The 17,411-nt window shown below is 33.9% G+C and overlaps 2 protein-coding genes across 7 annotated transcripts; both read right to left on the reverse strand.

The window, feature by feature from the left end:
* Positions 1-549: 549 nt before the first annotated feature.
* On the reverse strand, positions 550-8,924 carry LOC105337653 (immunoglobulin superfamily member 22). Of its 2 annotated transcripts, XR_010710685.1 has the most exons (6): positions 8,861-8,924; positions 7,465-7,532; positions 2,590-2,890; positions 2,204-2,504; positions 1,650-1,933; positions 550-1,482 (listed from the first exon to the last, which is right to left on the reverse strand). XR_010710685.1 is itself a non-coding variant. In XM_066074731.1 (5 exons), the coding sequence occupies exons 4-5, from the start codon at positions 2,502-2,504 to the stop codon at positions 1,734-1,736; spliced, it is 501 nt and encodes a 166-aa protein (XP_065930803.1). In that variant the 5' UTR covers positions 2,590-2,890; positions 7,465-7,532; positions 8,861-8,924; the 3' UTR covers positions 1,645-1,733. The 2 variants fall into 2 exon arrangements, 1 of the variants encoding a protein (XP_065930803.1); XM_066074731.1 differs by lacking the exon at positions 550-1,482 and having other exon boundaries at positions 1,645-1,933.
* A 670-nt stretch (positions 8,925-9,594) lies between these two features.
* On the reverse strand, positions 9,595-15,702 carry LOC136272682 (uncharacterized). 5 transcript variants are annotated; one of them, XM_066074732.1, is made up of 4 exons: positions 11,539-13,056; positions 11,168-11,328; positions 10,376-10,549; positions 9,595-9,730 (listed from the first exon to the last, which is right to left on the reverse strand). In XM_066074732.1, exons 2-4 carry the CDS (start codon positions 11,295-11,297, stop codon positions 9,663-9,665), a joined length of 372 nt encoding a protein of 123 aa, XP_065930804.1. In that variant the 5' UTR covers positions 11,298-11,328; positions 11,539-13,056; the 3' UTR covers positions 9,595-9,662. The 5 variants fall into 5 exon arrangements, 1 of the variants encoding a protein (XP_065930804.1); XR_010710687.1 differs by lacking the exon at positions 9,595-9,730 and having other exon boundaries at positions 10,381-10,519; positions 11,539-11,663; positions 12,783-13,050; XR_010710689.1 differs by lacking the exons at positions 9,595-9,730; positions 11,539-13,056 and adding an exon at positions 15,478-15,702 and having other exon boundaries at positions 10,381-10,519.
* Between the last annotated feature and the right edge of the window lie 1,709 nt (positions 15,703-17,411).

Genomic DNA, 17,411 nt, shown 5'->3' on the forward strand with positions numbered 1-17,411 from the left:
ACCTTGAACCACAAATGACAAAAGCTCAAGGTCATGACACATTTTCAGGTCACAGGCAATCCATGTGTCAAGTTTCAGCTTCTAATCATTATCCATTACAAAATATATGGCCTAGACATGAATTATGCAATTTTTTGGAGTGACCTTCAACTTGCACAAACGACCTTGGGTCAAGATCATGACACACCCTCAGGTCATATGCAATCTTTTTATGGAGTAGGGACTTCCCTTGTTTTTCCATAAGAAAGATAAAGACCAGACACAAATTATACAATTTTCTTTCCAGTGATCTTGTACTTGCACAAATGACCTTTGGTCAAGATCACAACACACCCTCAGGTTGTAAGCAACCTTTGTGTGAAGTAGGGAATTGTAATGTTCCTCCATTAGAAAGATATGGACCTAAATGATTGCACAGACAGACGGACAGACAAGGTGATTCCTATATCCCCAAAACTTTATTATACCTAAAAATTACTATAAATAAATGCATTTCTTTACTAGTTTTAAAAAGAATGACCTATAAAGAAATCAAAACGAAAATCACACTAAATGGCAAAATACATCTTTAATTACATTTCTTTTATCAACAAGCGCTAATTGAACACTAAGCATAGCAAATTCATTCTTAATATAAAATAGATAACATTGACTGAATTCATTTACCGTAATTAACAATAGCTTAGCCAACTACGCTCTTGCTGTAGATCTTTATCATTCCAAATTCACCATCATTTTAACTTCATGTACATGCAAAACAGAGCATGAAATGGTTAAATCCTTAAGGATATTGTACATATATGTAGTAAATATTTCATATGGAAAGATCATTAAATACATGTATATAACAGCTAAGATCTGGCATTATTTTCATCAATTTTTTAGCATTCATGTCACTAGGCAGTCCAACATGATATACATGAGACACCAAGTCTGTCACTATAAAAAGGCTTTTATCAGGTTTATGTGTATCATGAAGGCTAACAGGAGCTTACAGCTTTATTTTACTTGTCATAAAAATTTCTTCATAAGACAACCACTATTACAATGAATATTCAAAATCATTATAAAGATACTAAAAATTACTTTTAAAGCAAAAGCAAAAGCTCCTCTGTCTCTCTCTCTCTCTAGAAAACTAACAAGTAAATCAATGCACATATACTACATTTCTGATCTGTCTCTAGTTCTGAATATTATAAAATTTCTTTTCATTATAGAAACAAGTCAATTTACACTAAACACTTCATACATTTCATTTTTGAATCCTACTGTTTAAGTAGCTTCAAGTTTGTATTTCTAACAAAGTCTTTGACTTGTTTCCAGGTTCCATTTTTCAAACTCTCTTCTTTTTGAAGAGCAAGGTCACAGTCATGTTTTTTTGGCAGGGTCCTTAGATTTAAAAACTGGCCCATTTGCCTCTTAACTGCTGCTTTCTCAGCTGCTGTCCATTAGGTTTTCTTTCTCCACTTATTCTTTTAAAACCTGAAAGTAACACAACAAGTTCAACTGCCTTAATCAAATAACATATTGACATAAAATCCAGCTTCAAAAATACATAAACATGCATTACTCTCTGCATTGCTATTTTGTATGGCAGAAGCTTATACCTTAGTTTTTTGTTTACTTTCAGTTTTAATTCAGACAAATACCTCTTTGCTTTTTAAGTTCTTTGCTTGGGGGATCTTCTTTATCTCCAGTTCCAAACACCATTTCTAGACAATCTTAAAACAAAATCATAAGAAACAGTAGCTGGTGATGTCTGGGGTCACTTTGGTGACTGCAGACCAGGATCCATTATTAGGGTCCCTCATTTCAATATAGTAAGCTGTTAGAGGAGATCTGCCATCATTCTTGCTGGGTTTCCAGGCTAACACCAAAGAGGTTTTCTGAATGCCTGAGAGTATGACTGGACCAACTGGTGGCGATGGTTTTTCTGAAAATGCACATAAAATACACTTTTTATATGCATTTGAAAAGAAATCTCAACAACAGAAAAAAATCGAAATACTCAAAATACATGATGTGTATTGAAAACGTTTTCATGAAATGGCATTGTTACAGACAAAATAAACCCAGTGCTTTTGATGGCAGACCTAATCAAAGATCATGTAAATACAAACATTTGGTTAGCCTTATTCATACACCAAGCTTTGTAAATACAGTGTATGAAGTGCTTAAACAATGAGTTTTAGCTCAAGTTTACCTGGAGGTCTCTTTGGAACAACAGACGTGTCCAGTTCACAGGTTTCTCCTTGTCCGTTCTGGTTCAGGGCAGTTATAGAAAAGAAATACTCTTGGTCTTCATCAAGTTTGGGGACCTTGTAAGACGTCTCAATGGCCTTTAGAGTGGCCACCTCCTCCCAGTCACCATCAGAGCCTCTCTTCTGCTTCACCACATACCCTGTCACCTTGGAGCCTCCATCTGAAGACAGTGATTTCCAATCCAATGTCACAAAATCGGGACCAAGTTTAGACACTTTGACTTTGACTTGAAGATAGAACATCTAAAGAGAAACAAAGATATTTAACCAGTAATCATACATTATCTTACACACTTAAGCATACATTTCAACATATGTAGGCTCTTACCTATCTTCCTCTTAAGTCTCACAGGTTCGTTGGTCTCTAGTGGTGAGACTTGTCCCTCCTCATTAACAACAGACACCCTAAACAGATACCGTAGTCAATGAGGTCTTTGGGAGAGTATTTGGTGGTGTTGTCATCCATCTTGGCCACTTTGCTCCATCTTGCTCTGGTGCTAGGTCTGGACTCAATAACATAGCCTGTGACTGGAGAACCGTTATCTTTTGTTGTTGGCTTCCATTCAAGTCAGCAGATGAAGCAGTGAGATTGGACACACTGAATGGTCCCTTAGGGGCAGAAGGTTTGTCTAAAACAACAAGAAATCTGTGAGTCAATACTCACTAGTTATACCCCACCCTGATGTGAATATACAAAATAAACACAGTCATAATGTAACAGAAAGTGGACATTAGATGTGCTCAAAAATGAATCCCATTAAATGGAATGCCTACCACTAAACAAAGAGTACATGTGTTAAAATCTTTCGCATCTGCGATGAGCATTTTCTGAGAAAACTGTAATGAAAATTTATTTTAAATTCAAGTCTAAGAATACATTTGTCATTTCATAGGAAAGTGACATCTAATTTGTACAAAAACGACTCCCACCATAATTCATATGCCTATACAATGAGTGTGTTAAAATCTCAAGCAACTGTATAAATAATAGTTGCCAATTTAAGAAGAATGTGACAGAAATTTGTTACCAACATACAGACAGATGAACAAACAGACCCAGATGGATAAAACAGTATATCCCCCTCTTGTTTGAATTAGGGGCATCTCACTGGTTAGTAAATAAATTTAAAAGTAAAACAATACGAAAAAACCAATAATTCTGCAAAAAATTCAGATGTTCCTAGAAAATAAAAACGTAGGTAATCACAGATTACAAAGCTCACCGAGACGAGCCATCACCCTTATGAGACATCACCTTTATGAGACCACCTTTATCATATTATATGAAAATCATACTTTATGATCTTGGATATTCATGGATTAAGAAATAAAGTACGAGTTTTCGTGGATGTTGCAGAATAACCTCCGAGGTCGAGAAATGTTGTTTTGAAATATAAAAGCCGAGGAGGTTATCCTGCAACATTCACGAAAACAAGAACTTTATTTCTATTCTACTAACAGCCCAGTATTTCTACAGATCGTTTCTCCTATAGAGAGACGATCTAGGTCATTTTGACGGCTGTTCTGTGTAACCCCAACGGTTTTGTTAGTAATGTTTACATGTGTATCGATCAAAGGAATCACATGCAGACGACAGACTTTTTTCTTAGGATTTTAATACTCTTCACTTATTAATAAAAATCTTTGAATCACATTCCTAATATTTTAAGGGCAATTTAATACGATTATTACTACTACACATTATATATTTTATGTAAAAACACGCAGTGAAAATGTGCCAGGGAGGTCCTAGGAACAGCCGCATTGATCTCTTAAAAATAAACATTTGAGGCAATACACATTGTTTTGACTGGAACTAACACGTGAAATTGACATGGTTTTAAAACTTTTACGGTTTGAAGTTGTACTTCCATGATCAGTGCGAGACAAATAGGTATTTCTGATCTGATAATTTACTGATGACGTTCGTGGTATATTGAAGAATAATGTCCGCGGCATCTCTTTGATCTCGGCAATAACTGTAGTAGAATGTATCATAATATACAATACTATACAGAACAATATCATGATACAATATCATATCATAAAATATCAAAAAAATTGATACAATATTATATTGTATCATATAACTTTTTACAATATAACATATAATATTTTGTATCATATTAAACAATAGTGTTTCATATCATACAATACTTAATCATAGGAATCATGTTATATCATTTAACAACAACCTCATCTTTCTATCAAGCAGGTTTAATTGAGGTAGGAAATTTCTTTAACATCGTTGATAATGGAGATCAGGCTCTGCATCTGAAGCAACCTCTGCGTTTCATTTATAATATAGTTAAATCAACTATGCAAGCTATCATCTATTACACATGTGACCTGTTCCAAAAAACTACACCTCATCCAGCATCCGTAACCTATGGCTCAGATTCAGCATTCAAGCCTGTCAGGTGCATCAGTACCATAAGACGCATCACCCATGCAAGTTTGGTGAAGTTAGGACCAGTAATAACTAAGATATCATCATCAGAGGGCACCAGCAATTAAAACCTTAACCTCCTCCAGCATCCGCAACCTAAGGCTCAGATTCAGCATCCATGCCTATCATGTGCATCTGTATTATAAGACGCCATTCATTCAAGTTTGGTGAAGTTAGGACCTGTAATAACTAAGATATATTTTTTAGCATCCTTGATAATGGAGATCAAGCTCTGCATCTGAAGCTTCCTCTGCGATTCTTGCATATTACAGTTTTATCAACTTTATAAGTTTGAAATAGTACTATTATCTTTGTAACATGTGACCTGTTAAAAAAAACTTAACCTTATCCAGCATCCGAAACCTATGGCTCAGACTCAGCATTCAAGCCATTCAGGTGCATCAGTATCATAAAACGCACCATCCATGGAAGTCTGGTGAATTTAGGACAAGTAATAACTAAGATATCATCATCAGAGGGCACCTGTTTCAAGAACTTTAACCAGCTTTTAAAACCTTAACCTCCTCCAGCATCCGAAACCTATGGCTCAGATTCAGCATTCAAGCCATTCAGGTGCATCAGTATAATAATACACAATACACAAGTTTGATGAAGTTATGACTAGGCGTAGCTAAGACATAACATTAGAAGGCACCTGCTCAAAAAACTTTAACCAGCTCCAAAAACCTTAACCTCCTCAAGCATCCGAAACCTATGGCTCAGATTCAGCATTTAAGCCTGTCAGGTGCATCAGTATCATAAGACGCACCAACCATACAAGTTTGGTGAAGTAAGGACCAGTAGTAGCTAAGAAATTATCTTCATAGGGCACCTGCAACAAAAACTTTAACCAGCTCTTAAAACCTTAACCACTTCCAGCATCCGAAACCTATAGCTCAGATTCAGCATTCAAGCCTGTCTGGTGCATCAGTATAATAAGACACACCATCCATGCAAGTTTGGTGAAGTACTGACCAGCAGTAACTTAGATATTGCTATCAAAGGGCACCTGCAACAAAAACTTTAACCTGCTCCAAAAACCTTAACTTCTCCAGCATCCGAAACCTATAGCTCAGATTCAGCACTCAAGCCTGTCTGGTGCATCAGTATAATAAGACACACCATCCATGCAAGGACCAGGAGTAACTTATATATTGCTATCAAAGGGCACCTGCAACAAAAACTTTAACCTGCTCCAAAAACCTTAACCTCCTTCAGCATCTGTCATTTAGGACCCAGATTCAGCATCCGAGTCTTTCAGGTCCATAAGTAGGTCAATATGCATCATCCATGCAAGTTTGGTGAAGATAGGACAAGTAATAGCTTAGATACAGGACCTGCAACAAAAACTTTAACCAGGTCCGGACGCCGACGCCGGGGGTATAGCATAAGCTCCCCTTGACTTCGTCTCGGTGAGCTAACAAGATATCTGTGAGCCAATGCTCACTAGTGATACCCCCGCTCTGATGTGAATATGCAAAATAAGCAAAGTCGACATTTAACAGAAAGCTGGCATCCGATTGGTACAGAAATATATCCCACAATATGGCATGCCTAAACAAATAGTGTGTTAAAATTTCAAGCATCTGCGATAAATAGCTGCTGAGAAATCTTTGAGGAAAATTTGTTTGAAAATTTTGGCTAAAATAAACAAAGTACTCATTTAACAGGAAGATGACGTCCGATTGGTAAAAAAATATATCCCACAATATGGCATGCCTTAACAAACACTGTGTAAAAATTTCAAGCATATCCGATAAATAGCTGCTGAGAAATCTTTGACAAAAATTTGTTTGAATATTTTGGCTAAAAATAAACAAAGTCGTCATTTAACAGGAAGTTGACGTCCGATTTGTACAAAAATACATCCCATGATATAGCATGCCTATACAAATACTGTGTAAAAATTTCAAGCATCTGCGATAAACAGTTGCTGAGAATTCTTTGACAGAAATTTGTTTGAAAAGTTTTGCTAAAAATAAACAAAGTTGTCATTAAACAGGAAGTTGACGTCTGATTGGTACAAAAATATATCCCACGATATAGCATGCCTATACAAATACTGTGTAAAAATTTCAAGCATCTGCGGTACACAGTTGCTGAGAATTCTTTGACGGAAATTTGTTTGAAAAGTTTTGCTAAAAATAAACAAAGTCGTCATTTAACAGGAAGTTGACGTCTGATTGGTACAAAAATATATCCCACGATATGGCATGCCTATACAAATACTGTGTAAAAATTTCAAGCATCTGCGATAAACAGTTGCTGAGAAATCTTTGACGAAAATTTGTTTGAAAATTTTGGTTAAAAAATAAGCAAAGTCGTCATTTAACAGGAAGTTGACGTCCGATTGGTACAAAAATATATCCCACGATATGGCATGCCTTAACAAACACTGTGTTAAAATTTCAAGCATCTGCGATAAATAGTTGCTGAGATAAATGCGACAGAAATTTTTGTTACGGACGGACAGACGGACAGACAGACACACAAGGGTAAAACAGTATACCCCCTCTCCTTCGGAGCGGGGGTATAAAAAGGAATGTTGTCAGTAATAAAGACCACTGTAATATTAAAATTTAAGCTAGACTTACTAGGTTTTGTTTTCTCCTAAATCAATTGATTTGCATTCAATGAATAATACAAAATCTGACTATTCATTTTTAAAGAATATGCCGGCCACCAGCTTCCTTGTGATGGAGGATTTACCTATAAGTTATCAAAATCCAACTTTTAAGCAAATTTTCACTGTACCTTAGAATCCATGGATAAGACTTATGAGTCCATAGTCATATAATAGCTCTTCTCCCTCATGTATATCTCTGTTGTGAATAATAGTAAAATTTGATAGTCAACTAAAGTTTTGTAACCAATTACTTTAATTTATTTAAACAAGTACATTTCATTATACACTTGTTGACAGGGTATAACATGTATAAGGACAATAGGGGTGAAATATCATGATACAAATGCATTACAATTCACGACAAAATTAATTTTGATATTCGGTTCATTCTAGATCAATTTCGATTTAATTCAATTCAAAATTAGTGAACATATTTCTGTATAAGACATTCATTATGATTGGTTACTGTTTGTCAAATAATACATGTACAATCAAATTTCATGCAACATAATGCCCCTTTAGAATGGACATCAATGTTACTACACGTACTATAATTTACCGATAAAAAAATTGAGTTGATATATTGTTAACATTTTAATTGTTACCACATTGGACCAGTTTGAAATGATATCAAAATACCATAACATGGAAGACATAGCATCTTCGCTAGCCAAATGTCGGATTCATTATTCTCATCTCCCCCTGGGCAGATTTATAGCCAACTTCAACATAACTTGCTTATTAATAATGACTTTTCAGGGCATCCAATCAAATTGTTCATTTTATTCAGCTTATTCACAGTAACGGCAGCGCAAAGTGATACTTGCATGCTTTTATTGCACGAATCCAGAAAAATTAGTTTGAGGAAGATATATACATTTGGCAGTTTTTACCATGTATCTCAAGTTATCTATTACTTCCTGCACCTACAAGATGAGCTGAAGAGAAATTTATTTTCGGTATTTGTTGTGACATACTTTAAAGTGATGCTGTATTGCTGTTGCCATTATAAACACAACTGTGTTTTTTCAAGAACAATAAATAACTCAGAAGAACTGCTATATGGCATTATATGAATTACACTAAATCTGCCAAGGGGGAGATGAGAATTTTAAACCAGATAGTTAACATTTAAGATATTCTTAAAATGATGAAATTAAATCTCAATAAAACATTATTTTGCTATAAAACAACGAAATTTCAACCCCACAAAAATTTGACAATGTGCTTCAACAATATACAGAGCCTGTTTCCATATATGTTTACTCAATATGTTTACCAAGTTGAGAAATACCACAGTTATAAGAAATCTTTTCAGTGAAACTTATATAATGTGCATGACAGAATAATGTTGATAATGTAGTGAAAAAATATTTTTTTGTTTTCATTTTCTCCTCTTATGGGACTTAAAACTTTTGGGTTCATAAACTTAAAAATAAAAAAAATGTTAGCCTAATCATGATAATTAATTCAGTACCAGTAAGCCTAGTACACAGTAAACAGGCAAAATTATTTTGTAAATACCTGGTTCCAAAAAGACATAGCACTTCCCCTATTAATTTCATTTTGCAGTTGATCTCTTTCTTGCTCCCATAGTTCACAAGCCTTCCCAATCTACCATCTTCTTCTGATGCATCAACACTATAAATGATCGAGTTAAATTAATTGCTTCCATTAATTAATAAAAGATTCATACCAAAATATATGTTTATAATATACTACAAGAACTCATTTTCTTTAGTAAAAAGTTGGATAGAGCCTTTGTTTAAATCAAAGATTTAAAAATAATATAGGCTTGTGTAAACTATTATAGATTACCGTAATTTTTTTTAAGACATATGTTAAAAATTTAAAAATATATACATCTATCAGAAATGCATGTTAGGCCTTACAGTACTTAAATACTGTAAGGCCTAACATGCATTTCAGATAGATGACAATGTTTTTATATTTTTTCTTTCTCTGTCACACAAACAAGAAGCATGCAAGTGCATGCAAATAATTCCTGGTTATTATATATAAGCATAGTACTGCACAACACAACACTCTCATTATAATATTATGCAGACTGTTGTATACTAGTAGTTGTGATGTTTCTTCATGTATGTGATGAGGAGGAAATTTTAGGGTATTAGTTGTAATTATTATAGTGATTTTAGAATGCGTTATTCAGACAATTCAAGCTGTACGTGTTAGGGTAATTAAGAATGAAGCAAATTAACGTCTAGAGTGGTCAAGTTTTATGAGTTAGCTTTTGATAATCGGAGCCTTGCATGGGTGCTATTGTTTGCAGAATGTCCTGCCATTTTTAATTTCAAGCGTTTTTTCAACGTTGATGTAATAAACAGACTTGTCCAAACGTTTCTCTGACTAAATTTTTAAAAAATAGATGATCTGAAAAAAAAACCCGAAAATTTAACACCCTCACTGAAAAATGGCAAAAAAAAAGTTTTGAGATGGCAGTATTTTTCAGGGTCGGTTGGGAAAGCGGAAACAAACCTATTTTTTCTTTAGGCCCTTTAAGATTTTTATAGAGTTAGAGTGATGTAGAAATGGAACTAGTTTATCAATATATAGATTAATTGAAGCTAATGATCTGAGATAGTCATCAATTGGAGCCAGAGTAGTATAACAGAGAGGGGATTTTTATTTAGGATTCAAACAGTGCACAGGAATAAAGTATGTAATTTGACTTCCCTCTGGGATGATGTAAAAAAAGTTGTAAATAGATTCATTTGTCTTTGCGAGATTCAGTGATGGAAAAATATGTTTTAAATTAATTACCATAAGAGAAATGACAGCTATCTCTGTGACAACATTATTTAGTCCATACAAATAATTAGTACAAGGTGTTCACTTTTCTAAAATCTTTGAATGTTGAATTTTCCAACTGCTGGAACCCTTGACTACCACCATAAAACCAGCCAAATATGTTTAACTATACTTGATTAAGCCATGGCCTGGCATTAAACCAATATCCATATATTTAGGTACGTAAGAAAACAAAAAAGTATTTCATATGAGAATCTAGACACTTACCACAAATCTCTGTAAAAAAAAATCTGTAGCCAGATGAGAACCCTTCTTCCAAGTTCTCACCTTCCTTCTTTGTTATAACCTTTCCTGTATACACTAACAAAAAGTCGCCTGCATTTCTGCGGACATTTGTTCTGACTCCTCTGCCTATAATACATAATATAAGCGTACAGGAAGCTACATGGAAATTATAAAGAAATTGTTGATTTCAATTTATATGTTATTGTCATATGTACATGTATATACTATTAGATGAATTGCACTGATATCATGTCAAAGAATTTGTACAAAAGAAATTTTTTGTATTTTTGCAGAACAGTAGCTCCACGTGAAATTCAGGTTGACAGACCATAGAGCTACAGTTCCACCCATGCAAAAATTGTATATTTATTGCACACAAAAAGTTCCACATGGTTTTGGACTAATTAAACTAATTCATTAGGAACATATTTTGTGAAAATTTTAATACCGAAAATGTTCTTCCACAATGATGAATCCACAGTAGTCACTAGTCAACTGAATTTTTTATTCAATATTACATGTACTTCCTTGGAAAATGAAGTTTCTTGGTTTTAAATTTAATGTATATATACATGTATTTGTGCAGCTATCAGCGGGCCATATAGCAGAATTTATTGATATGGAGTAATACCTGTTGATAACCATGAAGCACGCAAAAGTAATTATAGGATTCATGAAATATTTAACTCACAATAGAGGAATAATACCAACTAGATTGATCTCCAAACAAAATTCAGAAGTTTAATTTAGGGCAATTCAAAAAATTTTCCTTACCTTTGTTCTCAAATAAACTTATATTAAATCCTGGTGGATCAATATTCTTTTCACTCCATTTCCTTGACTCTTCAATGGGATTAGCTCTTCGATCTTTTCTTGACATGGTTTTCAATATGCTAAAGCACATCCATTTTTTTGTTTGTTTACTGTTTTCCACACTGCAAAGATTGAGAGATTATAGTAAATCCCGGTAGTTTATAAAACAGTTTTCTCTGTGTATATATAATCACAAACTTTAAACTGATGATCATAAAAGTAAACCGAAAAAAACCCTTATCATTCTGTCGAATAACAAGAAACTGTTAGATAACTTTTATAGATGAGTCTAAATATTAGTTATGGGTGGGGAAACATAATAATGTTTTTACCATTTGACTGTCCTTAAAGGCCGAACATTTTTACTGGGTGGTAAATCTCAGGTGAGGGCGGGGCTTAATTTCTAGAGGTGTAGAAGCCTCCGGGGCTTGCAGTCTACCAGCGGTCGTGAACGCTGCTAATCATTAAACACAAGAAGCGAATTAATACACAGGAAACAAGCATTCTGAGAGTATTGCATAAGCAATACATGTCCCCTACCGGTTTGTGGAAATTGTGAAAACAATGCACTGTTATGCAGAATATCGAACCCAAACATTAAAAAATTGGAATATAAAAAATTAATTTTCTCGAAAATATGTCAACCAGACGCTAAAAAAGTGTAAACTTGATCTGTAGTTTGACATTTTGAAGCTGTTCAGCAAATTTCATATTATTTCTCAAACACATAAAGCAAAAAATTATGGAAAACTGAAGTGGGACAGACAGACGGACGGACGCAGAGGAAAGCTATAGTCCCCTCCGGTGAAAACCAGTAGGGGACTAATAAATAATCAGTCAGAATTGGTCTTAGTTTGAATATGTTGTTGTTCTAATGATACAAAGCAATTTTTTATGGAAATGTTACGCATTGTCCGAATTACACGTGTGTAATGTACAATTTGAAAAATCATTAAATTATTTCTGCTCTAAAAGTGTAACTAAGTACATCGTGTTTAGCACTTGACATTGTTTAGGAAGTCAATTTTCATAAATAGGGTTTGTGCAAGAAATAACAATAAGCCTCATTATTGTGAAAATGGGTTTCTTCTTTAGCTAAAAATTAAGTTTTTTCAAACATTATTTTTTAATTTACACCAAAAATTGTGTATAACAAATCCTGACAGTTAGAGCATCACAACATTCAATGTTTCAACAGTTCAATGTGTCCAGTGGGAGCTTCGTCAAAAGCAGGAGAGAGAGAGAGAGAGAGAGAGAGAGAGAGAGAGAGAGAGAGAGAAAGAGAGAAAGAAAGGGGGGGAGAGGGGTTTAAAAACGACGAAGGATTAGGTACATCCTCTCAACGTCAACGAGTGGACTTCTAATCTCAGCGAGATTCGTCGAGACTGAAAAATTGTTGACGGACGTCTCTTCCGAATCTCAGACCAGTGCCACACAAAGTGATTCGGGAAAATTTGCCCCAACTTCGGCCGGTTGTTATGTTAGAAATACGCTGAATTAAATCATCTGCTCGCTTCAGCTTTTTACTTTGAACATCCCTTTAACTCCCTATCAACATAAAATGTTACGTTCCTACCGTTAAAAGATTTATATCCCACAAAATATGAACTTGTTTATTTTTCAATTCATTTCCACACTCATTCACATCTCCAATGCTGAAGAGTTCCAGTCAAGGTCACAAATAGACTGTTTCAGAATATTTCGTATTCGTAGTTTTACATAGAAAACTATAATGGGGCAAACAGAAACTTTATAAATGCATTTAGATGTCAAGTTATTTGCCAAAAAAATAAAATATGGAATTTATAATAAATAAAAAGGAAATATCTGGTATTTATAACTATAGTAAACCTTTTAATTTTATAATGTAATACTGTGGTTTCTTTAATATTCAAGAGTTTCAATTTTCGTGGAAAAGGTGAAAATCACATATTCAAGGATACGTAAATTCGTGGCCAATGATCCTTTCAATACAAATTGATAGTAGAAAGTGCACTTCAATGAACATTTAAATTCATGGATAGACTTAAAAACGAAATCCACGAAAATTGGTATTCAACGAATATTGATGAAACCACAGTATTCATAAATGATAAGGTTGAAACCTTTGAGTGGATAATGTCAATTAATGGTTAATAATTTAAACTGAAAATTATGGAAAGCTTTTTTCTATATGTTCGCTTTGTTTTGAAAACAATTTAATCCAATGAGGATACGAGCAGCGGCTTTTTTGATTCTGAATAAAAGTTTTTATAGCCCTAATTTTATCAAAAGAATCTTATTTATAATTAATAATTAATCTTCTAAGTTGGCCATGCAGCTACATGTAGGCAATCTGGACACTATAATATATGTGTTGAATCCACTGAATGCGGTTTTTTATCTTATATAATTTGAAACTTTATTTACAAAAAATCGCTTTAAAATTATGTTTTAATATTGCAAACGGACCTTGAGCGAACACATTTCAGGGCGAACGGAAATTAGAGCGAACGGCGTCAAAGGGCGAACGCGTTTTAGGGCGAAGGAACATATGGATATATATGGATATATATGGATATCTAGGTATATTGAACAGTACTATAAGCTACAAGCCTAGCCGCTAGGTCTTTAAATTCAGCCAACCACTTATTAAACCGACATATTTTGTTAATTTCAAGCGGAAATATAACGTACAGTACAAGTTAAAATTCATAATAACTCATCCTATGAACTAAATATAACTAAATAGGATAAATATCAAGTTTGGTACAAAGTGGTAACTGAGGTAGCAATTTCGAGTTTGATGCTAGGTATATCCACGTAGCGGCTTGGCTAGCTTTCTGTTCAACAGCGTAGCTGTTACATGTACATGTACGTAGCCCCACGTAGCCGCTACGATCCTGAACGCAGCCCTGCTATGTTTTTTCCTCTTTTAGAATTCACAGCCTTATTTTTTTAGTGGAATCCGCTCCTGGCATAATATAATTTATTAAAGCACATGTTATTTTATTTATGCAAATGTTTAGACAGATAAAAATGAAAACAGCAATATTATTAAACGTAATATAAATTAAACTGTAACATTAAAGGTAAGTCATGATTTATTTAAATTGTGTTTAAAAAAAATGTACGCATTAAAACCCTAGTTACAGCCTCAGACGAGAAGATACACCGCAAATAATCAATCACAAAAATTAAAATCATACACAACGATATATTTCACAAAAAATAAAATGATGGATACTTATAGTCATTACATAATTAAATTTTGATAATTGACGCTAATTGTAATGCCTTCATTTTTTTCCAATTGCCAGCGGTTACAATGTGTTTTCTTTTTTTTTGTTGAGTCTTTATATTTATATGTGTGTATTAAATTCGTTGGTATCTTTTCATTTAATAATCTTTTACGCCTTGCAATTGGTATGTTACATTGATTGTGCATTTATAGCTTAAATTGATTCGTTGATATATTTTCATTTAAAAAAGGACAAATTTATGGGATATCATATTAATTCATATATAAGTTGTATGATGTAATGATATGCAAACAGGCGCGGATCTAAAATTTACTTAAGGGAGGGGTGTTGGGGGAAATTGATATTGATACATGTATATTGTGTTTACATAGTACAAACTACTTCAAAATCAACAATGTACAAACTATAATGGTTATAACACGTTTTCATGTCATGATAGCTAGGTTAGCAACTTCTTAAAATGAAATTATTGCTTTTATTTTCCTCTACATGTACCCAGTACTTGCTGATTTCATGTTTACATGCCATTGGATATTTTCTTTAACGCCATGGAATTAATATTTGTATGGCATATTTATTGTGCATATCTAGCTTTTCGTTTGATAACACATTAATTGATATTGCTCTGAAAATTGCACATCGTCTTTATGTAATAAATGAATACAATGATCATCCTGCAAAGACAATGGCTGTTAATATGGATGCCTATAAAGGATAATGAGCAATTTTTGTTGTGACGTCTTTAGTTAGTTGTATGAAATTGTATTTGATGGTTTATGTACATGTATACTATTAACGATTTGAAGTAAATACTGACTTATACTGTTGGAAATAATTTACCATTATACCAGTTTGTATCGATCATACATGGCTTCTTGCACTGTATTTGTAACTGAAGGTATGATTCAATTTAATCGATAAAACAAGTATGGATGTAAATTTCCGTTTGTTGATTAAATTCTTTAACATATTTATAACACACACTATGCGATAAAATATTTTTTAAAAACCAAAACAAATAATACTTACCTTTATCTTATTACGCGACATTGATCGTCCTTGATATCTGTATGTTTTCAAGCGCTTATATGATCCAGATAGAATGTAAACTTCCGTTTTAACCCGCGCATGCGTGTTACCCTTCGTGGTGTGTATACCGCCATGCTGACGGGCTGATAATTATATACACACAACATACACAAAACGGAAAAATACTTCCAACTGGTCCATGCACCAATTTTCACATATATGGTTTATGGCATGATTTTAAGCATTTCTAAGGTGAAATTCAAGTGAGGACCAGATTTTGTCCTCACTTGAATTTTGTGTTCTCAGTTGTTGCTGTGTAACTTGACGTCGGCTCTCAGTTGCCAGTGTTTACGAACGCACACACACACACACACACACACACACACACACACACACACACACACACACACACACACACACACACACACACACACACACACACACACACACACACACACACACACACACACACACACACACACACACACACACACACACACACACACACACACACACACACACACACACACACACACACACACACACACACACACACACGCGTAAGAACCTTCAAGTTGGGTCCTCTAACGTAACACAGGCGAATGGGAACCCCCTTTTCTAGCTGGTATTTTGCAATGGTTTTTCTGCTACGTATTTATTTTACTATAACTATTGACATGTGCTATTTGAAATTTTGATTTCACAAGTATTTAATAATAAGACAAAACACCTGCAAGTGAGGATTTCCGGTTCAGATACATCCTGCCTACTAAAGACCACAAGATACACAAGATCAATTGAGGACACCTTATACACAGTGGTAACTGAGAACATTACAGGAACGAGACTTTCTGTGGAGTTATTTGGCCTTTTATTAGTTGTACTTTTAATATTGGCCATGTCTTATAAATGAGACAAAGTGCGAGCAACGTATCTGTCTTTGAGCAAAATAAACAAACAAATAAAAATTAAATGCGTTGCTTTCCGTGAAATACTAACACTTTTAAATAAAACCAATGGTTTTATATACAGCTAGTGTATGTCAATGAAATGACTTAAGTTTTCTCGGTTTGACCTCTATTTTCGCAAAAGTAATCATAGTCAAAATGCAAAATTTTGATCTGTCATGATATCCGAGTTTTAAATATTCTATGAAAATTAAAAATAAAAACAATAGAATTTTACTGGCCTTCCAATCTTTTTACTTATCAACGCAAATTTTAAAAACATTATATATCTGTATTTTTTGACAGAACTATTGATACCTATTCTTGATAAAATCATTTCTTTCTAAAAAAAAATGATATATAAACACCTATGTCATTTACTAAGATTGCATTGGATCATGTTTGTCGTATAAATAGGACTTTATTCGTACGCACAAACTGCAATCTATCAACGTTGTTTTACAATAATATCAAATAATACATTCATCAGTCATTTTAATAAAAACAAAATAATATATAGACAGTTGATTAATATAGTGCAAGAAAAGTAACAAACACGCCGTAAATCATCTACTAATGAGTACTGTAATTACATAGTCAAACTAATACACATCAAATGAGGACTTTGATACACACTGTCAACAGAGGTCATATTGATATACATACCGTCAAATGGGGACTTTAATATACACACTGTCAACCGAGGTCATATTGATACACATACCGTCAAATGGGGACTTTGGTATACACACCGTCAACAGAGGTCAAATTGATACACATACCTTCAAATGGGGACCTTGATATACACACCGTCAACAGAGGTCAATTTGATACACATACCTTCAAATGGGGACCTTGATATACACACCGTCAAATGAGGACTTTGATATACACACTGTCAACCGAGATCATATTGATACACACACCGTCAAATGGGGACTTTGATATACACACTGTCAACAGAGGTCAAATTGATACACACACCGT

Source organism: Magallana gigas, chromosome 2 (assembly GCF_963853765.1).
Source record: "Magallana gigas chromosome 2, xbMagGiga1.1, whole genome shotgun sequence".
NCBI classification, from domain to species: Eukaryota; Metazoa; Mollusca; class Bivalvia; order Ostreida; family Ostreidae; genus Magallana; species Magallana gigas.